Source organism: Callithrix jacchus, chromosome 9, assembly GCF_049354715.1.
Source record: "Callithrix jacchus isolate 240 chromosome 9, calJac240_pri, whole genome shotgun sequence".
NCBI classification, from domain to species: Eukaryota; Metazoa; Chordata; class Mammalia; order Primates; family Cebidae; genus Callithrix; species Callithrix jacchus.
In genome coordinates this window covers 44,636,692-44,656,301 of record NC_133510.1, presented here as the reverse complement: position 1 = coordinate 44,656,301, position 19,610 = coordinate 44,636,692, and the positions used below count along the sequence as shown (strand labels likewise).

General features: G+C 36.5%; 1 protein-coding gene across 8 annotated transcripts in view; it reads right to left on the bottom strand.

Moving 5' to 3' along the window:
* ITPR2 (inositol 1,4,5-trisphosphate receptor type 2) overlaps positions 1 to 19,610 on the bottom strand; it is a 529,604-nt gene that overhangs the window by 298,785 nt on the left and 211,209 nt on the right. For all 8 annotated transcript variants that reach the window (XR_013522736.1, XM_054238248.2, XM_078339073.1 and 5 more), the window contains 4 exons: positions 12,686 to 12,815; positions 8,940 to 8,997; positions 6,872 to 7,037; positions 5,723 to 5,896 (listed from right to left, as the gene is read on the bottom strand). Coding sequence is in view for 7 of the 8 variants with exons in the window: in XM_054238248.2 (XP_054094223.1) it covers positions 5,723 to 5,896; positions 6,872 to 7,037; positions 8,940 to 8,997; positions 12,686 to 12,815 (528 nt within the window). In the remaining variant the exon portion in view is untranslated. The remainder of the gene's footprint in view (positions 1 to 5,722; positions 5,897 to 6,871; positions 7,038 to 8,939; positions 8,998 to 12,685; positions 12,816 to 19,610) is intronic.

The window sequence follows — 19,610 nt, the reverse complement described above, 5'->3', positions numbered from 1 at the left end:
GGGACAGACAAATAGGTAAAGCACAGAGAATTTTTAGGGCAATGAAACTGTGCTGTTTGACACTACAATGGTGGATACATGTCATTACACATTTGTCAGAACCCATAACTAAACAACACAAGGAGTGAACCTTGATAAATTATGAACTTTCATTAAAAAATACTGTGTCAATATTGTCTCATCAATTATAACAAACATGCCACACTTTTCCTAGATGTCAACAATAGGAGAAAGAGAGAAGAGGGACAAGATGGGAACTCTATGCTTTCTGTGCAATTTTTTTCTAAACGTAAAACTGCTGTAAAAATGAAGTCAATCTGAAAAAAGATATGAGCTCATAATCAAAGATGATCAAAGTATAATGAAACACAACATGAGAGAATTGTAAGAAAATATCAAGTACATCAGATCTCAAAGTTGTTATATACAGACTATTATTAAACAGCCATAGGGAATCACAAAAATTAGAAAATAACAAAGCATGATCAAAAATGACCAAATAGATTTGAAAAAAGTTCAAATTTCGGGTTTGAAAAAAATTGAAATTTCAGGTATGAAAAAATATAGTGGCTGAAGTTTAAAAGTCAATTGGTAGAGAAGACTTCAACAAGACAGACCTGAAGAGAGACTCAGATGAGTCTAAAGAAATCATCCAATATACCATACAAAGTCATAGGTAGGGAAAATATATAAAGGAAATGAACAGGTATGTACTCTATAGTAATATATTAACTAATAAACTTCAACATGCACTTAATTGGAGTGTCAAAGTTAAAGCACCACTATTAACAGTGAGCAAACTTCTCAACAGCAGCAATGGAAGCCAGAAGACATGGAATAAAATAATCAGAAGAGGGGACATAACTCACAGTTGATAAACATTTTTGTTCTGCAGTAAAAATATAATAATTTCAAATGTACAGGCTTCTAATGACATAGTCTCAAACGGCATGAAGTAAAACTTAACAGAAATGCAAGGGGAAATCAATAAATCTACCATTGTAGTGGGAAATGTCAATAAATCTCTCTCATTTATTGATGTATTAAGGAAATTTAAATATTATTAAATATATTATTTAAACACAATTAATAAGCTTGATTTGCCAGTCATATATACAGAATCCTACACCCATTCACATTCTTCTCAAGTCACATTGAACACTTACAAAACCTATATGTATAATAGGCCAAAAAGCAAGTCTCAATGAATTTTGGAGAAATGGTACCATAATAACTAAATTATCTTGTCACAAGTTAATTAAGAATTCAATTAACAAAAAAGGTAAATTTTACCTATGCACGTAGAAATTTTAAAACTCTCTTCCAAGTAATTCTAAGCCAAAGTACTCACAATGGAAACATTTTTAATATCGAAGGTTGAAAAATAATAAAAGTATCATTTGTCAAAACTCAGGGAATGCAGCTCCTTAGGAAGAAATTATACCACCAACTTTTTTAAAATCAAAAAGTCTGTCAACATAAAAAGATAGAGTATAGTAGGGTAAGTATAATAAAATAGCAAATAAATCCAGAATCTCAACAAACCCAAAAACAGACTAGGTTTAAAAGATGAATAAAATACAGGTGACCTTGAACAGCATGAATTTGAACTTATACACAGATTTTCTTTTACCTCTGCTGCCCTTGAGACAGCAAGACCAACCCTTCCTCTTCCTCCTCCTGAGCCTATTCAAGATGAAGATGATGAGAATGAAGACCTTTATGATGATCCATTTCCACTTAATACGCAGTAAATATATCTCCTCTTCCTTATGATTTTCTTAATATTTCATTTTCTCTAGCTTATTTTACACTATGTAATTCACACAACACAGAAAATGTATGCTAACTGACTGTTTATGTTATCAGTAAGGGTTCCAGTCAACAACAGGCAATCTGTAATTACGTTTTGAGGGAGTCAGAAGTTATTACAGAAATTTGCAACCGTACGGGAGGTTGGCACCCATACCCATCCCCCAAATACTGTTCAAGGGTAAACTGTGCATAAAACTCTGGCAAGATTGAGCTAGTAGAGCTAGAGAAAAGAAGAGAGCCATAAGCAAAACATATGAAGAGTGAAAAGGGAGTACAAAGTTATGAATACAGTAGAAATTTAAAAGATAGCAAAAGAATATGAACAAATTTATGCCAATAAATTTGAAAATTTCAATATATGGCTAGAAAAACACACAACAAATTAACTCAAAATGGAAAATTTGAATGAATTTATAACCATTAAAAAATTGAATTGGTAGTCAAAATCTTCCCACAATGTAAGTATCAGGCCCACACAGTTTTGCAGGCAGGTTTTACCAAACATTTATGAACAGGTCATTCTAATCTTACACAAAGAAAAGGGAATATTCTACAGCTTGTTTTATAGGACTAGTCTAACCTCAATACCACCACTTGATAGGAACAGGAAAAAAAAAAAAAGAAAGAAAGAAAATGACAGGCTAATTTCACTGGCAACACAGATGTAAAATTCGAAACAAAGTACTAGCAAACAGAATCTAGCAATGTAAAAAAAAAAAAATCACCTAGATATTTTAAACCTAGAATGCAAGGTTGCTATGGTAGAAGCTCTAAGATTTATGTCATTAAGATGAACAGATTAAATTAAAAAAGACATAATCTTAATAGTGCATAAATTACATTTAACTAAAGTCAATAATCATTTGTGGTTTTATAAAAAGTAAACTAGGAAGAGAATGTGCTCCTCAATAAAGGGTATCTATAAAAGAACATACAGTAAATATTTTATTTAATAGTGAAACATTAGAACCATTCCCTTTAAAATCAGAACAAGACAAGGATGCCCATTATTACCACTTCTATTTAACCTCATACTAGAAAATTCTACAAACACAATAAAGCAAGAAAAAAAGAAATAAAAGATCATCTTCAAGTTTGAACTTATAACATTAACCTGACTTGAAGTAAACAAATATGTTTAACCTTATTAGTAGATACACATGAATTGGTAGGACTTAACTACCTGCCTGTACAGAATTTAGCTTTATCTAAACTGGAAGAAAAAGTTAAATGGCAAATAAATATAAAAAGGAAAAATCTCATCCTCATAAGTAATTCGGCAAAATGAAAATCACAACAGAGATAATATATCAAGTGTACTCAATCTTCAAAAGTGAGAAAAACACCCATCGTAAGGATGGGGAGCTACGAGAACTCTCATACAGCAATGGAGGGAAAACACCTGGCATTGTCTGGCAGAAAGGAACATACTGCATGTGTTACTCCTATGGAGACAGCCAAGAGAATCTTCCGAACATGTGCACCAGGTGACATACATTTTTCACAGCAGCGCTGGTCTTAGTAGCAAATTTTCTTTTAAAACACCAAAACCAGGAAGAGCCCAAATGCCCATCAACAGCTAACTGAATAAACATAGGCATAAATGCAATTATATATATCAGAGAAAATGAATGAGTTGCAGTTATACATCAACAAGGATGAACGATGAAAACATGTACAAAATAGGCTAAATATTTCTCATATATTTCTTATGTTTTAGAAATACAGACACATGGTAAAAGTACTAAGCAAAGAAGTTGCTGAAATAAATTCATCATAGTGGTTTCCTCTGTTATACAGGGAGGGACCACATCATCTTCTTACTGGCAATACTCTATTTCTTAAGCTATATCTTAATATCAACAAAATATGCTACCTTGGGTGGTATTGAATTTCCCGTCACAGAAGTTTGCTTTGTTTGAAGAAATAATCTCACTCAGGTGAGATATTTAGAAGTAAGAGAACACATATATCACGTAGGGAATCGGAAGTGATTATCCATACAAGTATCTTGTAACTCTAAAATTTCATAATTCCATATCCCTCATAGTAAACAACACAGTGTGTTACACATAAAAACAAATAATAATTACAACAAACACTAACTGAATCTTAATGTTGAAAAACACTTTTGGTTGCTAACCAACATTCTTTCTTATTCTTCCTTGCTAGAAAAATCCAATTTCATTTGGCCATGTATCCTTCTCCCATGTAACTCCGGGTGGCGTATCCTACCTTGAGGGACATCTTTTATGTAATCTAAACTAATCCTGTCCTCCACTGGTGTAGTTTTAACATCTGGCCCTGTTCTGGCCAAAGAGACATGAAATAAGGTGAGGGATGTCTAGGAAAGGTTTCCATGTTCTTCAACAGGAGACCCAGAAATAAATATTCCTTCTTGATGTTGTGATGTGATGCACAGATGTGATATCTAGGATGCTACTGCCATGATGCCGTCAGGAGAATGACTGGCCTCAGAACTAAGCCCATTGATCCATGATGCCAACACTGAGGCAAGGAATTAAAGCTGGAGACTTACTTCTTGACTTGTTGGTAAGTAATATATCATCTTATTATATATATTTTCATGTTGTTTATATTTTCCCACTGAAGCCCTATTAAATGACACACTGTGTGCATAGGGTTTCCTCACTTAATCTTTATAGCAATTCTAAGAGCTAAGTACCATTATGATGTCCATTTGATAGTCAATAAAAATAAATCTTAGAAAATGAAAATAATTTGCTCAAAGTCACACATATACCAAGTGGCAAATTCTGGAGTGTCTAATTCCAAAACCCATGCTAATAACCTACTCATTGTCCTTTCTATGAGGCATATTATTACCTGGCACTTAGCATTCATTCCTACCCCTGAGGGTTCCCCTGTATCACAGATTTGGTTTCTGAAATTCCCCTGCAGCTGAAGTTCTAAATTCAACTTAACTTTTGCCAATGAGATAAACTCATGTGGAACTTAAAAGCCAGAAGGAAAATAAAGGGCATCTAATTGTGGCTGTGATGACTGCAAAGGAAATCCCAGTAAACATGAATACGCATTGAAGCCCATGTGCCAGGATCTTGTCACAAACTTCCAAAGCATTTTGGAAGCATTTTGATTACTCTAATTATCTTTTGCTCTGTTTTCACTTTACACTTCACAATATTTTGGGTAATCTAACAAACACAAAAGCAAAAGCAGGTAAACCCATCAAAATGGTTTACATGCCTACAGGTTAAAAAACAACTATATAAAACACCAGACAGGCATTTACAAAACTTTTCGTATTAACAGTTATGATGTTGGTACTAGCTTGCTTTATCTAAACATGACTACTAAAGCAGTATTTAACATTTTTTTAAATGGTCGTATGTACTTAGTGAAATGTGACAACTAATTAACACACTACAAAAGCCAACATAACGGAAGACAGTAGTCACTTTTTAGATTTTTGGTATTTTCATACTGAAAATAAAGCATATTGGTCTTCCATTTAGATATTTTAATATAAGGATATGCATAACGATAGCACTGATTTACTGGCTGGCAAAAAACAGCCACAGCGAAAGGGACTATAAAAATTCACCTCTCTCCACAGATCTCAGTTTAGGGTCTACTCCTTTTGTTCTCCTTCCACTCCTTCCTATTCTCCTGATTGCTGGATTATAGAATTTACAGTGGAAATGACAAAGAGTTGAACACTAGACAGATGAGGTAAGAAATGGTAGAAATTGACAAGCACTATCCAAAGTGCTAGTTTACGGAGTTCACTAACAACTGAGTAAATGAAAATTTTGTGCTCTGTTGCTCAGAACAGAATTTACAATTTTGATTGTAGAGCATGTGGTTACATATCTGACTTAAAAGATATGAGTTGGAGTATTTCAAAATAGATCTTGAAACAAACCTCAAGTGGCTCTTCACCACCTTTCACTTGACTTTCCCCAATTTCTCCATTCTCATAGTTGCTGCTCTTCTCAACCCATAGCTCAGACTTTTCTACTGTCAGTCGAAGCTGGTCTAGATCTGCTTTGATTTGCTTGTAGTTATCTACGTCTTGATTAGACACCAGTAATTGCACCTAAAACAGAAGAATTTCAATCTCTTAGTTGAAATTCACTATTTCTAGAACATTTGCAAATATTTTATATGTATATTGACCATGAAAACCTACCTGGAAGTAAGTGTGAACCCTTAACCAATATTTCTTAACCAATATTTTCACATATTATAATTTTTAAGTGAGCCCTAGCAAAACTTTTCAAAGTGATTTAAGATTAAAAGATATCATCACTTTAATTTCACTGCTAAAGTTAATTTTTCTGAGACTGACTCTATCTGATTGAAAAGAGGCAGAAACATAAAAATAAGTGGGAGAAAATATCAATAGATAAAATCTAAACTTCATCATATAAGTTTTTACTTTCCTATAATTTACATGTATTATGACATATACATACATGCATTTATTAATATACAACTACTCTTTTAATTATTTCATATTCTTTTAACATATTTTTATAAAACTGCCTAAATGATCAATACCCTATTATATTAAATAAATGGTGAAACATATGTAAGCACTTAATTATTACTAATTAATAATCTCAAGACTGATGTCATATTCAAAGACCACAAAGAAAAAGATTAGATCCATAACAGTTCCTTTCTTTTGGATTTATGCAGTTTTTAATCACAAAATAATTATTTCAGGGCTATTAGTTCTCCTGTCCAAATTCATTAATAAAATTTAAGGTCAAAATAGTAGCAGTGGTAACAAAACTCCTAACGTGTTATTATCCTCCAGTGCCTTCCTAAATCTTGGTGCCTTTCATTTGTTTTAAAGATATTAACTAAAAATCACTTGTGGGGAACACCTTCTAAATAGATTGTGTCCTGGCATAAACAAGGCTGTATCAATGTTTAAAAATACAAAGTGTCCCCAGGAATAGCCATACAGTGTTATTACCTCTGCAGCCATGAAGTCAGGTTAGATGCTATGAACATCACTTTCAGAGCCTCTGCTGTGGAAGCACTGAGGGCTCTTAAATCTTACCTGTTTAAATGCCTGTAAAACCTCCGCCCTCTGGCTGAAGTGCTTGAACAATAGCTGCAGGGCTCCAGACAGCAAAGGCGGGTAGTCATGCATGATCAGATGAATGAGAACCCGTAAAAATGTCCTGCCTCCTTCATCATCAAGTTGAACTGGGTTTTTTTCCTTTCTATAAACCAAAAATAATTCTAAAGTGACTCATATTTATATAACATCTACACTTCAGCATTAGAATCGTATACATATTCTCAAAGGTATATCATTTGTTTTTCAAAATTAAGAAGTGAAAAGGAAAACATTTTTACTTTGTTTTCCTCATTTAACTGATGAGGAAACAATCACAAAGAAATCCTGGTGTCTGTCTGTAAAAGCAGGATGACCAAACATCCTGGTTTATCCAAGACTCCTGGGTTCCTAGGCAAATTGGGATGAGTTGGTCACCTCGGCATAGACAAAAGATGGGCATCTGCGTCAATCCAAAAGCATTTATGGGAGAAGGTGTGCTAAGCTGGATGTACACCAATGACTGATTTCCCCTGAGGCCCCAGAGCCCCTACATGACAGGTAGGGAGGAGCAGGTAAGGCCAGCGCACATGTGCCTGAACCATCACTAGAGCAGCCACAGGTATGGCATACTAGGACTCTGGATGAAGTTCCACTGGGACAAAAGGTGCATCTATTATTTCAAGGTGAAATCATATACTGGTTCCCTCTTCGGGAATAATGAAATTCTTCAATAAGAAAATACAACAGTAAAAACTGGTACTATAATGTAAAAATTAAACTAAATGTTCACTAGAGATAAAAATCCTTTTTGGGTGCCCTTAATTCTTAACTCTTGGTTGTCTTTCCAATGACAACCACAAAAACTGCAACAAAATGCTTAGCGTAGTCGTCCCCATTACCCTCCCCAACTTTATCTGTGGTTTTACTTCCTGTGGTTTCAGTTGCCCGTGGTCAACCATGGTCCTAAAATATGAAATGAAAAACTTCAGAAATAATTAATTCACTAGCTTTAAATTTTGTGCCATCCTGCTCTGTCCCATTTGGGACATGAATCATCCCTTTGCCAGCATCTCCACACTATACGTGTTTTCCCTGCTCATTAGTCACTTAGTAGTCATCTCAGTCATCAGGTGACTGTCAGAGGGTCACAATACTTGTTCAAGTAACTCTTATTTTAGTAAATAATGGCCCCATAGTGCAAGAGCAGTGGTGCTGGCATATTATATAATTGTTCTATCTTATTATTAGTTATGTTGTTAATCTCTTAGTATGCCTAATTTATATATTAAATTTTATCACAGGTACATATATACAGGAAAAAACATAGTGTATATAGGCTTTGGTGCTAGCTGTGGTTTCAGGTATCCATTGGGGGTCTTTGAAATCCCCAACAGATAAGGGAAGACTACTGTATAGACTGTTTTTAAGTTCTCATGTCAAGTCTGTAATAAAAACGAACACTAGAAGCTTAATAATTTATAGCTTAAACATTTTACTTTTTCTTTTTGATCGCTATTAATTTCATTTCTGAAGAAGAAAGAACCAATATTAAAACAACAAATGAAAGGATTCCTGGTGGCAAAGGAGGCTAATCATGTCAACTGTGTCTTGTTTTATTTAATCATGGATATTTTCGATAGGCAGAAAATAGCTTTATTTCTCACATACAAAGTTAATGATAGCATTAAAGAATTTACTTTCTTGCCTCAAATATCTAAGATTCAGGAAAGCAATGTTTTATGAGATGCAGTGATATTTATACCAGGGGAGTTAAAGGGCATTCTTGGGCTGTCATTATTTGAGGAAAGAAAAGCAAAGAATTCAGAGAAAAGTTCAATACACTGATCTCATCTCTCTTGTCCTTTTTTTTAACTGACCTAAAGAAAAGCTATGCTTTCTCCTCTAGAGTAAATTAGCAGCTTCATTTCTGGCAGAAATTATGTCAGCAACAATAGAGGGTCTAAAAATAAATAGATATAAGGAGGGAACAATATCAAAGTATCAATAAAATTCTAAGTAAAATCTTATTCACAAGTAAGATGAAGATATATAAATGTTACTATACCTTCCCGCAAACATAGTTTCTGCCTGAGCTGCAATTTCATCTATATCAGGAACAATAGCTGCAAAGATAAATGGTAAAATCTCTTCTTTATTCTGTTTTAGTTAGGAGCCATAATATTCATATTGATATCAATTAACATAAAAATACTTTTGTCTTAATCTCTTTATTCTACCAAAAATCTGTTAACACTACTAATCTGATTTCAAAATAAGCAAAAGATCTGAATAGACATTTCTCAAAAGAAGACATACAAATGGCAAACAGGTATACAAAAAGGTGCTCAACATCACTGATCATCAGAGAAATGCAAATCAAAATTACAATGAGATATCATCTCACCCCAGTTAAAATGGCTTTTATCCAACGGACAGGCAATAATAAATGCTCGTGAGAATATGGAGACAAGGGAACCCTTGTACATTGTTGGTGGGAATGTAAATTGGTATGACTGCTATGAAGAAGAGTTTGGACGTTTCTCAAAAAAAAAAAAAAAAACTAAAAATTGAGCTACCATATGATTCAGTAATTTCACTTCTGGGTTTATATGCAAAAGAAAGGAAATTCGTTTATCAAAGAGATAGCTGCATTCCCATGTTTACTGTGGCACTATTTACAACAGCTAAGATTTGGAATCAACCTAAGTGTCCATCAACAGACAAGTTGATAAAGAAGTGTGGTACACAGAAACAATGGAGTACCATTCAGCCATTAAAAAAAAAAAAAAAAAAAGAATGAGATCCTGTCATCTCACATGGGTAGAACTGAAGGTCATTATGTTAAACAAAATTAGCCAGGCACAGAAAGACAAACTTCTCATGTTCTCACTCATTTCTGGGAGCTAAAAATTAATACAATTGAACTCACGAATATAGAGAGTAGAATAATAGAGGTTGGGAAAGGTAGTGGGGTGGGCAGAGTGGGGATGGTCAATGGTTACAAAACTATAGTTCAATAGAATGAATAAGATCTAGTACACAGAGTGACTATAGTCAATAATAATTTGTTGTATATTTTTTAATAACCAAAAGACTATAATTGAATCATTTATAACACGAAAGATAAATGCTTGAGGTAATGAATACCTCATTCATCCTGATATGATTATTATATATTATATACCTTTATCAAAATATTTCACATATCCCACAACTATATACATCTACTATGTATCCAACAAAAATTTTAAAAAATTTAAGTCAATTAGCAGTTTGAAAAAAACATAAGTTCCACTAAGACATCAATGTAATTTTTTAATGTAAACTATGTTTTAAACTCATGTATTGCTGTAGTCCAAAATGTCTAAATGACCAGAAAGCACCATTTACAAAGGTGCCTCTTGTCTAGAGAAGTATGTGTGTGTATATATATAGATAATATATACATATATGCACATACTTACACATAATTTAAATGAGTGATAACGTTGGGAGGATAATTCTTTAAATAATCAAAGTATATATATAATGAGCCTTGTTATTATGCAGTTATTTCCAAACAACATGGTCTTTTTACCTAAGCTTACTACTACTAAAATTCCATCCTTTTTTCTTGTGGGAAAGGGCATTTTTTTTTTCTATGTGAACCAATCATGATTCCTTACTGTCCCACACCACTAGCATTTTGAAGATATCTTTACAAAGATAACATGAGGATTTTTGGTTTGTTTGTTGGTTATTGAAGCAGGGCTTCTCTCTGTTGCCCAGGCTAGGGTGAAATGATACAACTTCACCTCACTGCAGCCTCAACCTTCTAGGTTCAAGCAATCCTCCTGCCTCAGCCTCCTGAGTAGCTGGGACCACAGACATGCACCTCTACAACTGGCTAATTTTTTTGTACTTTTTTTTGTAGAGACCAGGTTTCACCATGTTGCCCAGGCTCATCTCAAACTCCTGGGCTCAACCTATCTGCCTCCCATCTCAGCCTTCCAAAGTGCTGGTTTTATAGGTGTGAGCCACCATACCTGGTCAAGGTAACATGTTCAAAGAATAAAATACACCACTTACTTCTCATTCCAAAGCTTGAAAAGAAACAGAGTAAGATATAAAAATGGAAAAACCATTCTCCACAGAAAGGTATCCCTTACTGATATAAAAAATGGAAGAGATCAGGTAAATTAGAAAGTTTTCTGGGGTACCCCTAGACTTTCCCTCTGGTACTTTACTGACACTTAAAGTTCATGTTTCTAGAAGCCTGGCCTCTGGGAGTCAATAATTTTTATGCTACTGTCAATGCAACTGCCAGCAAGACTTTCTGGTTCTGCCATATCATTCCTGGAAATAGCCCTTTGGGGTTCTACACTTCTGAGAAGTAGAAAAACAACACCATTGCAAACATGCCAAAAGAGAAGTCTTGCTTAGGCAAATTCAAGTCCTTCTGCAGAGGCATGCTGCCTTTTGATGAGACTGAAGATTCAGACAGCAGGACAGTTGGTCTATTATCAGTTTTAACTACATGCTTATAACCACTGAATCATTCCTGACTGACTGACGGACAAAGAAGAGGAGACAGTTCCTAATGTCACAGTGGTGGCAGTTAGAAGGAAGTTTCACATCTGTGTACAAATCCTATCCTCAGAAAAAGAATTCCATTAGCTGGCTAAATCTTCAATAAGACATACTTTTCAGCCTACAATGACTTGGTCTGACCTGTCCTAAAAAAAATGGTAATTTAATACTTCTGAGTTTTTCTAAAGTCTTTTCAATAGTCACAAAATTTTTAAATCATATTTGTGCTCTTTTGTTGTTATGCTCCAATGCTCAGAGACAAAGTAGCTTCATTTTTACACTTTTTAAATGTGAATTGAAATACAGTTCCAGTTTATAACAATACAAAGTAAATTTAAAAAAAAAAAATCCACAAACACAAATGAGACCAATAAGCACATTCAGGTCTTTAGGGAATGCCATGTCTTTATTATTGAATCAGGCAATGGCCTCTCTTCAAAACACCTATCCTTCTGATGACTACATTTCACACTGCTCTTTGATCCAGGAAGAAAAAAATTCTCTTGGATTTTCACCAAAATATCATGATGCTGAAAAATTTGGATTCTGAAGCTGGAGAGACCTCCAAGGGAATCCTTATTCCACTACTTTCAGGACCTGTAGTAAGTAACTTAACCTTTCTGACCTTGATTTTCTCTTCTGTAAAATGGCACAATAAACAGTATGTCTATCTTATAGAGCCTTGAAAATTACAAAGGGAAAGGCATTCATAGGAGTCAGCAACAAACAACAGCAAACACCCTCCCCACCATTCTAGGTGAGTTATTTCATAATCTGTCTAGTTATTTGATGTCATTAGCGGAGATTATATCTACATTTTTATCTCATTAAAATATGGTGAAGCTGGAAACCATCATTCTCAGCAAACTAATACAGGAACAAAAAACCAAACAACACATATTCTCACTCATAAGTGGAAGCTGAACAGTAAGAACACATGGACACAGGGAGGGGAGCATCACACACTGGGGCATATTGGAGGGTAGGGGACCAGGGGAGGGATAGCATTAGGATAAATACCTAATGTAGATGACAGGTTGATGGATGCAGCAAGTCACCATGGCACATATATACCTATGTAACAAACCTGCACGTTCTGCACATGTACCCCAGAATTTAAAGTACAGTTAAAAAATAAAAGCACAGACAGACAAAATATGATTATGTTTTAAAACATGATACATACTTTCAAGTTCTCAGAAAAGCAAAATACAAACAGTAAATATTTTCACAAAGAGATACCTGATGGTAATAAAGTATCTGGAGATCCATTGGCAGATGTCTCCGCATTGTCGCTGTCCTCTCCAAACTCCTTCTTATATATTGACAGCATATATGAGATCCTATAATCCAGTCTGACACTCAGGATGAACTATAAGAAACATTAAGAACACCATATGTTTCTTTCATTAGCACAGTATTTAAAAATGCAATTCATGACACATCAAGAGCGGAAGTATCAACCTTTCGAAGGAGCTAGTTAGAAACTTTTAACACTAGTTGCCTCATATTTGTCAGCCTTAAGACTAAGCAAAGGAATACATTTCCACTGGCTGTTAGTGAAACCTCAAAGCAATTTTTGGAAAGAACATGTGACTCCCTATGATTGCTCTCTGAATATTCCAGATAGAGGCATTGTGGGGGTCTGGATGAAGAGGTAATGATGATGTCATTTCACTGAACACTTTGCAGAGTGCCATTGCCTCTTGGTGGAGACTGTTGGAGGTGTGACCCTCCTTCTTACACTGTAGGGTGAGAATTCAGCTACAACAGTATGACTCTGACTATACCATGATCAGTCCTGAAGCCAGGCTCTAAATGACAGTTGAAATAATAGCATCTATACACCAAGGGTTTTCCTCACTGGTGTTTGTGTTTCCCTGGGTTTGGGTTGCTGTCATTGTTCGTATTCACAGACGCTCGGACAGAAACTAATTATCTAGCAAGGCCTCACACTCTGCTAGGTGCCACAGCAAATGCAAACACGTGAAGCCTACTGCCCTCAAAAGGCCAATAGTCAAGTTGGGAAACAAAATATAGCATTGTTAGCATAATTAGGAAACTATTCAGAGCTAAATCACATGGTCTAAATACAACAGAAAACGGAGAAGGAAAAGCTGGGATGTGCTGCAGATCATAGGAGGGGATTTTACATGGGTCCCATCTGCCCCGTCTGCCTGAGATAGGCCCCGTTTAACTTTTTGTTTCAGCATAATTATTAATGGCGCCCCTGCCTTGTAAAAAGTGTCACATTTGGACAGTAAACAATGTGGTCACCCAAGTTTTAGGAAGATTGTCATTTCATGGTATCTTCCAACTTTATCTCTATCTACACCAGCTGTGTCCCATCCCTCCCTCCTCCTAAGCTCCTTCTCTCATCCTCTCTCTCAGATTTCCTGGTTCTGACAGCACTGGAGTGCCTGCACTTCCACTCTTGCCACCCCACAGGTACTCACAGTGCCCACTTTACTTTGAATATTCTCCTCCACTTCATAATAATCATATTTTAAAATATCCTCTCTCAGGGCACAGTGGCTCACACCCATAATCCCAGCACTCTGAGAGGCTGAGAAGGAGGATTGCCTGACCCCAGGAGTTCAAGACCAGCCTGGGCAACATGGCGAAGCCCCATCTCTACAAAAATGCAATAAATTAGCCAGACATGGTGGTGTGTGCCTGTAATCCCAGCTACTATGGAGGCTTAGGTGGGAGAACATTTGAACCCAGGAGGTCAAGGCTGCAGTGAGCCAAGACTGTGCTACTGTATTCCTGTCTGAATGATACAGCAAGATCCTGTCTCAAATAAAAAAATCCTACAAGTTCCAGTTTGAATTCTTTTTTAATGCATTGTTCACTGGTTCCCCAGTCATAATCTGAATCAATCTCCCTCCTTTCCTCCCTCCTTCCCTTTGTCTGTCCTTTGTCTGTCTCAGTCACTCTCTCTCTCTCTCTGCTTTGCTAGACTTTTAAGCTTTCTATGGAAACATCCTCCATGTCAGGTGTACTAAGCTGGTTAATTCACCTGACATGCGTTAAACCAAGTATTGAGGAAGGCACCAAGGGCATAAAAAGGGGCTGAGGATCTAAAGCCTGCCTTAGAGAACTTATAGGCTAGAGGAAAAAACATACACCAGAGATTTTTTTTATTGCATTTTAGGTTTTGGGGTACACGTGCAGAACATGCAAGATAGTTTCATAGGTACACACGTGGCAGTGTGTTTCGCTGCCTTCCTCCCCTTCACCCACATTTGGCATTTCTCCCCATGCTATCCCTCCCCAGCTCTCCCCCCCAATGGCCCTCCCCTATTCCCCCCAATAGACCCCAGCGCGTAGTGCTCCCTTCCCTGTGTCCATGTGTTCTCATTGTTCATCATCCGCCTATGAGTGAGAATATGCGGTATTTCATTTTCTGTTCTTGTGTCCATTTGCTGAGAATGATGTTCTCCAGGTTCATCCATGTCCCTACAAAGGATACGAACTCAGCATTTTTTATTGCTGCATAATATTCCATGGTGTATATCTGCCACATCTTCCCAGTCCAGTCTATCATCAATGGGCATTTGAGTTGGTTCCAGGTCTTTGCTATTGCAAACAGTGCTGCAATGAACATTCGTGTGCATGTGTCCTTATAGTAGAACGATTTATACTCCTTTGGATATATACCCAGTAATGGGATTACTGGGTCAAATGGAATTTCTAGTTCTAGGTCCTTCAGAAATCACCACACTGTCTTCGACAATGGTTGAACTAATTTACACTCCCACCAACAGTGTAAAAGTGTTCCTATTTCTCCACAACCTCTCCAGCATCGGTTGTCTCCAGATTTTTTAATCATTGCCATTCAAACTGTCATGAGATGGTATCTCAATGTGGTTTTGATTTGCATCTCTCTAATGACCAGTGATGATGAGCACTTTTTCATATGTTCGTTGGCCTCATGGATGTCTTCTTTTGTAAAGTGTCTGTTCATATCCTTTGCCCATTTTTGAATGGGTTTTTTTTTTTTTCTTGTAAATCTGTTTGAGTTCTTTGTAGATTCTGGATATCAGCCCTTTCTCAGATGGGTAAACTGCAAAAATTTTTTCCCATTCTGTTGGTTGCCAATTCACTCTAGAGACTGTTTCTTTTGCCATGCAGAAGCTGTGGAGTTTGATTAGGTTCCATTTGTCTATTTTGGCTTTTGTTGCCAATGCTTTTGGTGTTTTGGTCATGAAGTCCTTGCCTACTCCTATGTCCTGGATGGTTTTGCCTAGATTTTCTTCTAGGGTTTTTATGGTGCCAGGTCTTATGTTTAAGCCTTTAATCCATCTGGAGTTAATTTTAGTGTAAGGTGTCAGGAAGGGGTCCAGTTTCTGCTTTCTGCACATGGCTAGCCAGTTTTCCCAACACCATTTATTAAACAGGGAGTCCTTTCCCCATTGCTTGATTTGTCAGGTTTATCAAAGATTGTATGGTTGTAGATAGGTTGTGTTGCCTCTGATGCCTCTGTTTTGTTCCATTGGTCTATATCTCTGTTTTGGTACCAGTACCATGCTGTTTTGATTACCATAGCCTGGTAGCAGAGTTTGAAGTCAGGTAGTGTGATGCCTCCCACTGTGTTCTTTTTGCTTAGAAATGACTTGGCTATGCAGGCTCTCTTTTGGTTCCATATGAAGTTCAAGGTGTTTTTTTCCAGTTCTGTGAAGAAAGTCGATGGTAGCTTGAAGGGGATAGCGTTGAGCCTGTAAATTACTTTGGGCAGTATGGCCATTTTCAAGATATTGATTCTTCCTAACCATGAACATGGGATGTTTCTCCATCTGTTTGTGTCCTCTCTTATTTCGTTGAGCAGTCGTTTGTAGTTTTCCTTGAAGAGATCCCTTATGTTCCTTGTAAGTTGTATTCCTAGGTATTTTATTCTCTTTGTAGCAATTGTGAATGGCAGTTCATTCTTGATTTGGCTCTCTTTAAGTCTGTTATTGGTGTAGACGAATGCTTGTGATTTTTGCACATTGATTTCATATCCTGAGATTTTGCTGAAGTTGCTTATCAGTTTCAGGAGCTTTTGGACTGAGTCGATGGGGTCTTCTAGATATACTATCACGTCATCTGCAAATAGAGACAATTTGGCTTCCTCCTTTCCTATATGAATACCCTTTATTTCTATTTCTTGCCTGACTGCTCTGGCTAGAACTTCCAGTACTATACTGAATAGGAGTGGTGAGAGAGGGCATCCTTGTCTAGTGCCATATTTCAACGGGAATGCTTCCACTTATTGCCCTTTCAGTACAATATTGGCTGTTGGTTTGTCGTATATAGCTTTTATTATTTTAAGATACGTTCCATCAATACCGAGTTTATTGAGGGTTTTTAGCATAAAGTGCTGTTGAATTTTGTCAAAGGCCTTCTCTGCGTCAATTGAGATAATCATGTGGTTTCTGGTTTTGGTTCTGTTTATGTGGTGAATTACGTTTATAGACTTGCATATGTTGAACCAGCCTTGCATCCCCGGGATGAATCCTACTTAATCATGATCGATAAGCTTTTGATGTGCTGTTGCAATAGGCTTGCAAGTACTTTATTGAAGATTTTTGCATCTATGTTCATCATGGATATTGGCCTGAAGTTTTCTTTTCTTATTGAGTCTCTGCTGGGTTTTGGTATCAGGATGATGTTTGTCTCATAAAATGATTTGGGAAGAATTCCCTCTTTTGGGATTATTTGGAATAGTTTCAGAAGGAATGGTACCAGCTCCTCTTTGTGTGTCTGGTAGAATTCGGCTGTGAACCCATCGGGACCTGGGCTTTTTTGGTGTGGTAGGATCTTAATGGCTGACTCAACTTCAGACCTTGTTATTGGTCTATTCATAGTTTCGGCTTCCTCCTGGTTTAGGCTTGGGAGGACGCAAGTGTCCAGGAATTTATCTGTTTCTTCCAGGTTTACTAGTTTATGTGCATAGAGTTGTTTGTAATATTCTCTGATGATGGTTTGAATTTCTGTGGAATCTGTGGTGATTTCCCTTTTATCATTTTTTTATTGCATCTATTTGGTTATTCTGTCTTTTCTTCTTTAGTATTCTGGCTAGTGGTTTGTCTATTTTGTTGAACTTTTCAAAAAACTATCTCTTGGATTTATTGATTTTTTGAAGGCTTTTTCGTGTCTCTATCTCCTTCAGTTCTGCTCTGATCTTAGTTATTTCTTGTCTTCTGCTAGATTTTGAGTTATTTTTATCTTGCTCCTCTAGCTCTTTCAATTTTGACGATAGGGTGTCAATTTTGGATCTCTCCACTCTTCTTATGTGGGCATTTACTGCTATATACTTTCCTCTAGACACTGCTTTAAATGTGTCCCAGGGATTCTGGTATGCTGTGTCTTCATTCTCGCTGGTTTTGAAGAACTTATTTATTTCTGCCTTCATTTCATTGTTTATCCAATCAACATTCAAGAGCCAGTTGTTCAGTTTCCATGAAGCTGTGCGGTTCTGAGTTAGTTTCTGAATTCTGTGTTCTAACTTGATTGCACTATGGTCTGAGAGACTGTTTGTTATGATTTCATTTGTTTTGCATTTGCTGAGGAGTGCTTTACTTCCAATTATGAGGTCAATTTTAGAGTAGGTGTGATGTGGTGCTGAGAAGAATGTATATTCTGTGGATTTGGGGTGGAGAGTTCTGTAGATGTCTATCAGGTTTGCTTGTTCCAGGTCTCAGTTCAAGTCCTGGATATGCTTGTTAATTTTCTGTCTGGTTGATCTAATATTGACAGTGGAGTGTTAAAGTCTCCCACTATTATTGTGTGGGAGTCTAAGTCCTTTTGTAAGTCGTTAAGAACTTGCCTTATATATCTGGGTCCTCCAGTATTGGGTCCATATATATTTAGGATCGTTAGCTCTTCTTGTTGTATTGATCCTTTTACCATTATGTAATGTCCTTCTTTGTCTCTTTTGATCTTTGTTGCTTTAAAGTCTATTTTATCAGAGATGAGAATTGCAACTTCTGCTTTTTTTTTGGCTCTCCATTTGCTTGGTAAATCTTCCTCCATCCCTTTATTTTGAGCCTTTGTGTATCCTTGCATGTGAGATGGGTTTCCTGGATACAGCACACCGATGGGTTTTGGCTTTTTATTCAGTTTGCCAGTCTGTGTCTTTTGATTGGTGCATTTAGCCCATTTACATTTAGGGTTAATATTGTTATGTGTGAATTTGATACTGCCATTTTGATGCTAGCTGGCTGTTTTGCCCGTTAGTTGATGCAGATTCTTCATTTTGCTGATGCTCTTTAGCATTTGGTATGTTTTTGGAATGGGTAATACTGGCTGTTCCCTTCTATGTGTAGTGCCTCTTTCAGGAGCTTTTGTAAAGCAGGCCTGGTGATGACAAAAGCTCTGAGTGCTTGCTTGTTTGCAAAGAATTTTATTTTTCCTTCACTTCTGAAGCTCAGTTTGGCTGGATATGAAATTCTGGGTTGAAAGTTCTTTTCTTTACAGATGTTAAATTTTGGCCCCCACTCTCTTCTGGCTTGTAGAGTTTCTGCCGAGAGATCTGCTGTGAGTCTGATGGCTTCCCTTTGTGGGTGATGCAACCTTTCTCTCTGGCTGCCCTTAGCATTTTCTCCTTCATTTCAACCCTGTTGAATCTGACGATTATGTGCCTTAGGGTTGCTCTTCTTGCAGAATACTTTGTGGTGTTCTCTGTATTTCCTGGACTTGAATATTAGCCTGCCTTGCTAGGTTGGGAAAACTTTCCTGGATAATATCCTGAAGAGTATTTTCCAGCTTGGATTCATTCTCTTCGTCACATTCAGGTACACCTATCAAATGTAGATTAGGTCTCTTCACATAGTCCCACATTTCTTGGAGACTTTGTTCATTCCTTTTTGCACTTTTTTCTCTAATATTGGCTTCTCTTTTTATTTCATTAAGTTGATCTTCGATTTCTGATATCCTTTCTTCTGCTTGGTCAATTCGGCTGTTGAAACTTGTGCATGCTTCTTGAAGTTCTCATGTTGTGTTTTTCAGCTCCTTCAATTCACTTATATTCCTCTCTAAGTTGTCCATTCTTATTATCATTTCCTCAAATCTTTTTTCAAGGTTCTTAGTTTCTTTGCATTCATTTAGAACATGTTCTTTTAGCTCACGGAAGTTTCTCATTACCCGCCTTCTGAAGTCTGATTCTGTCATTTCGTCACTCTCA